This window comes from Giraffa tippelskirchi, chromosome 2, assembly GCF_054371585.1.
Source record: "Giraffa tippelskirchi isolate mGirTip1 chromosome 2, T2T-mGirTip1v1.2.pri, whole genome shotgun sequence".
Lineage (NCBI taxonomy): Eukaryota > Metazoa > Chordata > Mammalia > Artiodactyla > Giraffidae > Giraffa > Giraffa tippelskirchi.
In genome coordinates this window covers 164,122,813-164,133,995 of record NC_137276.1, presented here as the reverse complement: position 1 = coordinate 164,133,995, position 11,183 = coordinate 164,122,813, and the positions used below count along the sequence as shown (strand labels likewise).

Sequence of the window (11,183 nt, the reverse complement as noted above, 5' to 3'; positions counted from 1 at the left end):
CCCATCCAGTACGCTTTCTTCAAGATATCACTGAGCCTGGTGGGCCTGTTTCTCATCCCTGATGGCATCTTTGACCCATCAGACGTAAGTCCAGAGTAAGAGACAGCAGAGGCCAAGATGAGTTTAATTTCTTTGAGCTCTAGAAGGAATAGCTAGAGCCAATATCCCCTGATTCAGGGCCCCAGGGTTGGGATAGCCCCAGGTACAGGGTTCTGTGGAAAAGCAGAGGCTCGGGGACTCTAATGGGAAGAGAAGAAGCTTTTTTATTTTACCCCACTATGGGAGAAGGGAAAAAAAAGGAGAAAGGGGCTTGCTTCCTCACTGACTGCTTTCTGGCCTGCCACCAGATTTCTGAGGGGAGCACAGCTCTATGGATCAACACTTTCCTCGGTGTGTCCACCCTGTCGGCTCTGTGGACCATAGGCATCATTTTTCGTCAAGCCAGGCTGCACCTGGGCGAGCAGAACATAGGAGCCAAATTTGTTCTGTTCCAGGTAACTATACCCTGGGAGAGAAAAGATGGTTAATAATGAGCCACAAATCATAAGGGTTAGGAGCTGAGACTAATAAAGGCTAGAAGTGGGTCTGGGAATCTTCTTAAGCCTTAGGTTTCCTGTGAGATTTGGAAAAGAATCCCTGCCCTTCCCCAGTTGTTGCTCTTCTGTGCTGTAACAGTTTCCTAAGGTTGCTGGAGCAAAATAGCACAAACCGGACAGCTTAAAACAACAGAAATGCATTGCCTCACAGTTCTGGAGGTTGGAAGTCCAAAACCAAGCTGTCAGCGGCCCACATGCCCTCTGAACACTGTTGGGGCGAACCCTTCCTTGACTATTCCTGGCTTCCGATTGTTCGCAGCAATCCTTGGCATCCTTGGCTCATCACAGGGCATTCTCCCCTCATGTGTCTGTGTCTCTTTTTCTGATAAGGACGTCGGTCATATTGGAATAAGGACCCACCCTACTTCAGTATGACCTCGTCTTAACTAATTACATCTAATCAGTTACCAAGACGATGATGGTCACATTCTGAGGTTCTGGGGGTTAGGACTTCAATGCATCTTTTAGAGGGACACAATGAAGCCCATAACACATGTATTTTTAAACCTTAAATTCTTATACCTTTGTTGTTTTCTTTTCTTCACTACCCATTACTTCTAAAAATCTTGCAATTCATCACCACTAGAAACATCAGCATTATCACAGTTACAACTACGAATGACCAGTACTACATATTAGGTGCTTTTCATACATTAATTACATTTAAGTTCACTAATCTTCAGAATCACTGTTTTTTCTATTTTACAAATGAGAAACTGAGGTGTTTTGCGGTTTGCTCAAAGGTACATAAGGAATGGGACTGGAATTTAAATGTAGAACTGTCTACTCCCAAACCCACATCCCTTATCTTACTGCCTCTGCATCATCACATCTTTCTTGAGAATTCTCTTGAAGGCACATTTGTTCACTTTTTACACTTTCCACTCTCTTAAGCCCAGAGATAACCTTTCCACCAAATGCAATGACTTCTAGCCCCATATTGTTTCTCTTCTCTCTCCATTCTTTCTGTTTTCTTGCTGGGCCCTTCTCCTATTCCCAAGGCACAATGATTCCTTTATAGTTAACAGATTGATTTCACATAAATTCTCATTTGACCTAAGCAGGTGCTGCTTACAGGCACATGGTAGGCAGAAGTGGCGGGTCTATAGGAAGACAGAGGACAGAAGAGCCTACCATGAAGTAAGGGACTGACAGGGCACAGAAAGGATCTGGGCTCCAGAAGCACTTAGGGTCAGGCCACAGAATAAAAGCCCTGGGATTGATGAACCTGCCCATGATTATTGGAGGGAAGCCTGGACAAGCCAGATCTACCCTGGAGAGGTTGTGTGTCAGGAAAGTGTACTCAGAGATGGCAAGCACTAAGACACATTTCAAACACAGCAGTGGGCCAGCCAGCCTCAGTGCCACGGATGCTGAGCCCTGCCTTTACTCTGCTTTTCTGTTCTGCAGGCACTCCTTATTCTGTCTGCCCTGCAGCCATCCATCTTCTCAGTCTTGGCCAATGGCGGGCAGATTGCTTGTTCACCTCCCTTTTCTTCTAAAATCAGGTCTCAAGGTAAGCACATGCATGTTCCTAGTCTATTCCAGGATGGGCAGGAGAGGGAGGTCCAAGAAGAGAGGATCTTAGATCAGAGGTAGGGCTAGCCACTCTCAGAATATTCAGTGTTCTGCTCAGAGTACTAAGAAAGAGACCTCCAAGAAATCTAGCAGAGGCTCTGAGACTATGACCTCTCTGAGCACACAGACAGCTGCAATCCCACAGCTTGAGGCCCAGCCCTGATGATCAACCCAGGAAGCCATGGGTTCAATCCTCAGCTCCTGGAAGAGGAATAGGTGTGGTTAGGATGCAGAGGGTCATGATGATAAAACATGCAAAAGAAATGTTTAATCCTAGCCTCAAAGCTCAGGAGGTAGAGAGCCAAGTTCCAGTTCTGGCTCTACTGTTAACTTGCTATGTTACTGGTGACAACTTAATATCTCTAGGTCCTGGTTTGAGGATAAATTAAGAGAAACTGCTGTCCAACTCATACACCAGGGCTGCTAGTGAGATACCACCTCTGTAAGTTAGAATAACCTATATTTTTTCCCATGCTGCAGTGATGAACTGCCACCTCCTCATCCTCGAGAGTTTTCTGATCACTGTGCTGACACGAATATACTACCGAAGGAAAGATGACAAGGCTGGATATGAACCTTTCCCTTCTCCAGACCAGGATTTGACCCTCAAAGCCTGAGGTGAATGGCTTGGACAATGAAAGAGACACTGTATTCATTAGACGGGCACAAGATTTCTTTACTGCTCTTCAACCTTGACCAAATGGGGATCGATTCTATTGTCAGTGCAAGCTGGCAAATGATGGATGCTTGACTGTAGAGATGAATGAGAACTATGCAATAAGACGAAATTGTTTTGGATCTTGCCTGAGCAAGGTATTTTAAGCTTAATAAACAGGATGGAGTTTGATTTTCTACAACTGGGCACATTGCCTCCATGGGTGCCACTATTAGCCCATCAAGACTGTGTATTAAAAGGTTACTCTGAGCTTTCCCAAAGCAAATGAAAGGGGGAAGAGTGTATGATAGTTTTCTTGGTATAATAACAGAAGTAGAACTCAGCCAGGCAAAACAGTATGAACCCAAAGTCTCAAAGAAACCAGGCTTCTGAAGAACAGATGGAAGTTGTTTTCTTCCCTTACAGATATGTCAGTAGGGCACTGATGACATTAGACCTGGGAGATCTAGATCAGCCTCCCTCTGTGGGCCAATGGCTTTTTGAGTCTTCTGTACGAAGCTGCAAAAGGAACTGCAATGATATGGTTCATGCAGTGATTCTGAGGAGACAAATTAGGATACAAAAGTAAAGGAATTAATCATACAGGTAAAAGTCTCAAATACATAAAATATATCATACACATGTATACCAGGTCAAAACATATTAAATGGAACATTAGGTAAAATCACTTTGCCTTTATTTGGATAATGACAAAAGCCAAAATAACTGAACAATAACAATTTAATAACACTCAGACAGGAAAAAAGTATACTGAACACCGATTGAGGAAAACGTCCTTGTGGACACCAGCACTGGTGATGGGGCCAACATTCATGCCAAGGCCAGTATTTCTTTCCAACACTCTTTCTTCTCAGGATCCACAATACAAAACAACGCAACCAATCAAGTCTCTGTGTTCAAAACAGTCAGTGTCTCCCTAAGAATGGTGGGAAAGCCCATTCGAAAGCTAAGGAAACAGAACTGGAGTCATTTTAATGTTAAACCAACTACTTTTGTTTTCTACTCCAATCTAAGTACTAACATTAAATTTTGGCAGACAGAATATCTTTCTTCTTTCTTTTAAAGAAAATTAACATTTAATAGTATAATCCCCAAAACATGTTCTACTTATTTGCAAAAATAATAGCTAGGGACCAGTCTTTATCCCATGACAAACTATTCCATGACAGAAAACAAGAACAATCATTGTATGACCTTGAAAAATATAACTTTAAAAATACTTATATTGATAAGCTTGAAAAAAATACCATTAGTTAAAAACATTGTTAAGGGAGCTTTTCTCCTACCTGCATTGGTTCAACTTCTGGTGACAGTTTGCTGACAGAACATGTAAAAGCTATGGCTTTTAGGAAATTAAACAAAAGCAGCAAAATAGACTTGATTTGGAAAGATTTTAGATAAAGGGTCTGAAACAGGATTAATAAGGCAATGAGCTCCAGAAAAACAAAAACTGCCCAAAAAGCAAGAAAGAATAAAAAGCACTGTGAATAATTATTGTAGAGGGAATATTCAAAGACTTCCTGGACAGCTGTGTGGTCACAAATAAGAAAAATGTAACTCAGGTGCTGCCTGCAGTGTTATCAGTGATCAGAAAAGGTCAAAAGCTCTCTTGACCTCCCTCAAATTTGTTCTCTTATTCAGGACTTTCAACCTCCTCACATCCCCAACCTTCTTACCCAAGCCTCAGCAAAATAATGGTCTTTGGCTCTAGCAATCAGAAGCAGCTGGAGCAGTATAAATCACTCATTTCTATTCCTCTAAAATTTCAACCTCTACCCTTCAGTGCTGCAGAGTCTAGTGTATGAAAAAAGCAAACTTTCTGCCCAGCTCATCTCAAGGTAACTGATGGAATGGCACCTCCTCAGCACTGGCTACAAGGCTTCTGTTTCCCTTCTATTTCTATTACAGAGAGAGGCTATAAGGTTGGTTGTCCTTATAAAGACAACCAACTTTTAAGGCTTTCCCATTTCTGCCACATTTGGCCTATTCAGGCTGACAGCTTTGTTTGTGTGATTTAGGGTTTAAGTAATATTAAAATTAATGTTAGAAGTTAATATTAACAACAATATTTAAAGATTTACAGATCACACATGTGGTTGTGGAATGCAAACCTCTAACTTCATTTAATTAGGCACAAATGATCAAATAATGCATCATCCCAACAACTTCTTCCACCTACCCACCGTTGTCCAGCACGTAGGATCACATTTATGGCAAAGTACCTAGCATGTCATGCCATAAAGTTTTTTGCTTTCAGTCAAAATTTCATGGAGATGTACTGTGTTAGGACAATGAGGCCACAAAGGCTCACCAGAAGGGGGGAAGAGTTTTCCCACAACGCGTGCACATGCCAGTGCTAGCAGTCTCATGGAGTTTGTTAGCCTAGAGGTCATACTCCAAGGACAGAATATGCCAAAAGCAGCCCATCTACAGAGCAGAGGAGGAAGGCCAAACATTTGGGACCCAGACAATACATGGGAGGAGTGACTGCAGGGAGGAAAATCATTCTGATTGCCTCCTTTTCCAAATATACTTGGACAATGTGTATTTTGAGAGAAAATGTAGGTGGGTTTCAGTGGTGATTTCACTGCTTTTCTATCAACAGAAATGGGCAGAATTCCCAAAGAGGGAAGACTGAAGCAGAAAAGTTAAAATATGTGATCCTACGAAGCTGGGTATTATAGGAAAACATTTAACTTCAACAATTCCAAAAAAAGGATTCCAGGCCAAAACCTGTGTAAACTAGATTTGATAGTAAAAATAGCACTTCATGAGAAAAGTTAGAAATATAATTTTTATGGGCCATCAGGACAGCAAGAGGTTCACCCTGTTTATTCCTCTACTCTGCTGCGCTCTGCTTCTCTGGATGATCTGAGTTTTAAGAACCTAGGTAGTCCTCCTGTGCAGGCAGACAATAACTCTAGCCACTGGCCCTCAGGCATAAGAGCAAGTTTTACCATAAAGTGTTCAGGAAGGGGACTATGAGATGCTCACAGCCTTAGCAGAGGGGCAAGGAAAGATAAAATGTGGTTTCCTTAGCTGAAAACACTAAAACTCCACCCCCACAAGGGGTATTTATGAGTGATGAGATGGGCCCTGGACAGAAGCAAATTTCCCCTGAACCTAGGATTATGATAGATAATGTTCTGCTAGGTCATGTGCTGTAGGATGCTACAAGCTGAAAAGGAGCTCATGCTCAACAGCAAGTGCTTAAGCTTCAGCATTCTCTGATGTGAAATTTAAGTGGTGAATCCCCTGGGCAACATAACAGGGGAGATGGGGGGCAGGCAGAGGGAGAGGGAGGGAATCTACCACACTCTTGTAATGTGAGCCACTGGTAACTTGCTAGAGGGGCAGTGACGGGAGTCCCTGCCATATGCCAACTCACTGGGGAGAAGAAGCACCTCATGGAGCACTGGTTCCAGTCAAGGATACTCTTACAAGGGGAAGAGGTCAAGATAAAGCTTTAAAAAGGGGTGCGTTTCCTTATGCTTTTGCACCTATGTTCTCTGCAAACCTCTCTCAATATGGTTACAAGCAACATGGATTAACAGATCATGTTCAAACTGCAGACATTTACAAAGTATCCTTTGTAAAAAGCTAGGAAATGAGTATTAAGACAGGAGTAGTAGGGCCAGGGACTTACCAGAGGAAAATTAAACTGACTTTGTATAGGATTGAGTATTGTCCAACTCCCCTCCTCAATCACAGTAAACCTGAAAGTGTTCCTCCCTTTAAAGGTAGGAAGAATTTAAAGATTACAAAAAAGAGATTGACAAGAGCTCCCAAATAACTGGGCAACCGAGTTTTCTGAGAGATGAACACAGCATAGAAACCGCAGCAGATGCCATGTGGTCTGGTTCCATCCCCATCAGTGTCTTCATGGACCCCACTGGGTCCAACAAGAAACTCCTCCGGGAGTTAAGAAAAGTCAGACTCAGATCTCCTTCCCACAGCTATACGGACACACGTGCCAGCAGTATACTTTGGGGATTTGTGGCCGTTACTCAGCTTTTAGCTTTTTTTAAAAAAGGAAACCAAAATTATAATATTTTCCCTCCAAATCACCCATCAGCATGGCTCACTGCCTGAAGGAGTTGGCAAGACAGTTTGCCTGAGAATAGAAGGCAAACACTATGGTGTATCAAGAAGAAAAGGCCTCTGGTTATTACACCACTTCCTTCTGCCCACTCCTCAGGGGCAAAAAATTAGTTCTACTTACTACATTTGAAAGACTAATTTTTTAAAAATTAATAAAAATGACAATTTCCCTGTCAAGAGCACATGAACATAAACAGTAAAGCAAAGTCCATGGGGAGGGTATATGAATGCAGAACAGGCTTCTAAGATGTAGTTAGCCTCCTTCTTGGTGGGGATGGGTGATGTCTCTCCGCGGATAGGCTGTCTGGTCCCCCCATCCTAAGTCCTCTTGCCCCAACTGTCTTTCCTTTGTAGCTGTCCTTAGCATTAGTGTTGGGATCACAATCTGGAATTCAACAGAGAGCTTCTGAAGGTGATGGGACAGAGGGAGGGGAGGAGAAAGGAGAGGTGAAAATTTAGTCTTCTTCATCCTCACTGATATCATAGGCTGCAGACTTGTGTCTGGAGAGGTTTGTTGGGGAGGAAGGCGGGGAAGTCTTGCCAGAGAAGGGCCACCGGAAAGAGGGAGAGGGGGAACGTTCACGAGTGGGGCTGTTGCTGGGACTCTGCCTTGGACTGATGGCCTGCAGCATCCGGCCTTTCCCCTCTTTCAGCATATGTTTCTGGGGAGACCAAAAGGAAGAGTTAGAAGAAACCTATGGATCCTACTAACCAATGGAGGCGATCTGAGACTTCAAATTATCATGAATGCCCTCTGTAATGTCAAAAGTGACCAAGCCAGCCACAGATACAATTCTAACCAATTTCTCAAAGTGGTTATGCTATACTACATGTCTAAGGGTTCCCACCTGCTATCCACTGTCACCCAATCTTTGACTTCTATGTCAAAGGAATTCTTAAAAGGCTACTTGGTCTGTAGTCTAGGTTCTAGGCAAAAACAAATGAGTTAACTCAGACAAAAGGGTACCTACCCTAGTTTTGGGGGTTCTCTGAAAATTCTATATTCTCCATGAGTAATCTATTCTGGCATCCAAGCACCCCCCACAGCCAGATCATTTCTGATATCCTAGGGCTCATCTGCTAATAGCTACACATGCACCTTTTATCTGGCTCAAAAAGACCTTGCCTATTCCTCAAGGACAGAATTCCCACCTTACCCAGCAATCCTGCAGTGGCTGCTTATAGTGGAGGCAGTTTTTTTTTTTTTTAACTGTTCCTTGCTCTTTCCTTTCCTTCTATCCAAAATTGTAATGTAGAAGCAAGCTAGGCAAGGTTACTCACTTGTCACCATATTTGGAGGTTTATAGAGAGCTGGTAAAATTAGGAGAATGTATAACCACTTTCTGTAAAGATTTTTAAAACCTTTCTGGGGACAGTTGAAATATAGTTCTGTCCAACAAAGGGAACATATTAGATAACTTCTTATTGTCAATGTCCCTTTCTGCTCAAGGATTCTATAGTTCCTTTCACAGCATAAAGATTCCCTAGATTTTCCTGAATTTCCCGAAATTGCCCAGCAGGAAGGAACATACCAGCGCTCCTTCTGGACCAAACATTTCCAGGAAACTTCCAATGAATTCTCGGGATTTCTCTTCCCATTTCTGAATGAGGTCAATGCTTTTTTCTTCCACCTTCTGAACAAATTCTTTTGACTTTTCCTCCACATCTTTCACTTTCTTCTTTACTTTGTCAACTCGCTCCTGCAAGTGGTATTTCTTCTCCTGGATAAAGAAAGAACTGTTTTGAGAAATAATACTCACTCTGATCTTCCATACCAAGGAGAAGGAAAAGACTTGGTTTGGTACTCTATTTAGACACTCCTTTCGGTCTTGAGAATTTCATTTTACTTTAATATATCCCATACTTCCCTAGCATGGTAACAGAAAAGATATGTTCTGGATGGTCATCCTATGTAAAAGTATAATAATTCTAAGATTGTAGAGCCCAGGACTAAACCAAATGCACAGGGAAGCCCAGTAACAGACTGGCATATATCAAACAAAGTCAGATTTTTTTAAGACAAAACATTAACTTGGAAGATAAACATGCCCAACAAAACCCCAAACCCCATTCTAGACGGAGATGTATATGTATATGCATGTGTAGCTATTAGCAGATGAGCCCTAGGATGTATATGTATAGGGAGGGAGCAACAAGATCACTGTACAGTATTGCCAACAAGTCAACTGTAACAGGTTGAAAAAGAAAGTAGTAGATCTTTTACTTAATTCATTTATTGTGCTAAAATTTTCCCTCCATCACTAGCTTATTCTATGACTACAGGGAAGTTTTTTTTTTTAAACATCTGGAGGTCTGTTTGCTCATTCGCAAAATGAGGATGACACTCATTAGTCCTGTCAGCTTCCCTAAAGATAAGGGAAAATGGTATGAACCCTCTCAAAGGGAGGGAAGGAGTCTTTAGCCAAATGAAAAGTGTTCTCATTTTCAGATCATAAAGGGGAAGGGGAATATGTTTAGGATTCTTAAACACCTGAAAATAAATTCTGCAGTGTAACAACAGCTAAGTTGTTAACAGCAGCCAGCATTTATCTGCACAGGTAAATCAATTTAGATGAAACCATTTTACCCATCCATAATTCACAGAGCTGGGAACAAATGAGGGAGCATGGTAAATTACTCACGTATAAAAGACACAGCAGCTTTCTTCTTCTTAAATCAACTTTACTGAAGTATAACATATACAAAATGTGTAGCAGTTTGTTTCTAAGGGCAATATTAAGCTAAGATAAACTTGCTTTCATAAATCAAATTTTAAAAGTTAGTTCCATGTGCCTTGAGAAGTTGCATGCAAAATGTTGCGTGTTACTATCCACACAGGGAGAAGATCCATAGTTTCCATCAGATTTATAAAGACCATACAATAAAAAAAAAAAGTTAAGAACCACTGTTTTAAATGTATTTGATATAAACACTGTACTTTGTAAGTTACACATTCTTATTTATTTAATTGACTGAATGTCCTTGTTTCAATGTTGCGATACTAGACCATAAAGGCAGATAATGCTTCTTTTTATAGGACAGATACATTCAAATGCTCTTTGTAAAAAGCCTGGCATAGTACTATGTGCAAAGAAGCATCCACTGAGCTTTTGGAGGTGATAATAAGAGCAGATTGAAGAGCAAGTTTAACTTAGATGAAGTGAGAGGCAACAAGTCCTATAGGGCCAGGGAACTCTGGGATGAGGTTAGAACTTACATTGATAAAGCTGACATTGAGTTCCTTTGCTGTGTAGCCCCTCTGGAGGTTCCGCCTGGCATACACATCATAGTCACGGACAATTCGAGTGATGATGTCTGATGTGGAGATACCTTCTGTCCTCTGTGTTGGAGCAAACATGCCTAACCCAAAAACACAAACACTGTGATACTCTGACTAGCTCAGGCAGTAGGACTAGATGGAAACTGGGAGCCACAGTCCTTTCCTATCCTCAAAAAGCAGAGTCTGCTATTACTAAGTACAGTCTGAGATACTGACATACAGAAGGAAGACTGAATCAAGGGTTAGGAGTAAGGAAAGGTCCTAATATTAAGACGAGAATGGGGCTGGAGAAGGGTTTCCTGAAATTAAGAGATAACAAAAGTAGATGTTTAGACTGAGAACTGATGGATATGATGCTATGCTCACTTTAACTTCTTATCCAAAGTGTGACCTAAAAGTGGATGTTGAATTTCTCACTGTATAAATTTTCCTCTGTAGTGATATGATTGAATATGTCATTGTTCCCGAGACTCCATAAAATGAGGATGCACATCAGCTTACTCACCTGCTTCCTTGATGTGCTTATAAACATCATCACTCCCAGCAGAAGAATAAGGGATGTCATCATGAGCCACAAAATCAATCTGAAAATAAGGAAACATGATTAAAACTCAGGATAACTGCTACTTAGAAAGAACCAGGCAACACTCTGTGGCCTAGAAAAAGGGCCACAAGGTGAACCCAGGCCTCAAATGAACTTTTCTCTTTGTCTCTCTTTGCTCAGCTCATAAATTTCACGATTCTTTTACAAGTGATCCAACCTAACTGTTTATGGATCATAAACATGAAGCTACCCAGTTTCTCTTCTAGTTGCTCCTCCTGGTTCCTGGAAGTGCTACCCTCACACTGAATACCAGTCACCATGGTGTGGGAAATGGGCCTGGAGGATTTTCTGGTATGCTAGTTAGTGGATGGAGTCAAGAAAAGGAGAAAAGAAACCTCCCTATTCTCC

At 41.7% G+C, this 11,183-nt stretch overlaps 1 protein-coding gene across 11 annotated transcripts in view; it reads right to left on the bottom strand.

Annotated features, from left to right (window-relative positions):
• Positions 1-243: 243 nt before the first annotated feature.
• The window catches only part of PCYT1A (phosphate cytidylyltransferase 1A, choline), a 74,844-nt gene continuing 63,904 nt past the window's right edge, over positions 244-11,183 (bottom strand). For 8 of the 11 annotated variants that reach the window (XM_081571556.1, XM_081571557.1, XM_081571555.1 and 5 more), the window contains 5 exons: positions 10,737-10,815; positions 10,169-10,311; positions 8,484-8,672; positions 7,427-7,613; positions 244-505 (listed from right to left, as the gene is read on the bottom strand). In XM_081571556.1, coding sequence (XP_081427682.1) covers positions 369-505; positions 7,427-7,613; positions 8,484-8,672; positions 10,169-10,311; positions 10,737-10,815 — 735 coding nt within the window. In that variant the 3' untranslated portion in view covers positions 244-368. Of the gene's footprint in view, positions 506-3,509; positions 7,614-8,483; positions 8,673-10,168; positions 10,312-10,736; positions 10,816-11,183 lie in introns of those variants that run through there. The other 3 variants (XM_081571562.1, XM_081571563.1, XM_081571564.1) reach the window with 1 other exon arrangement.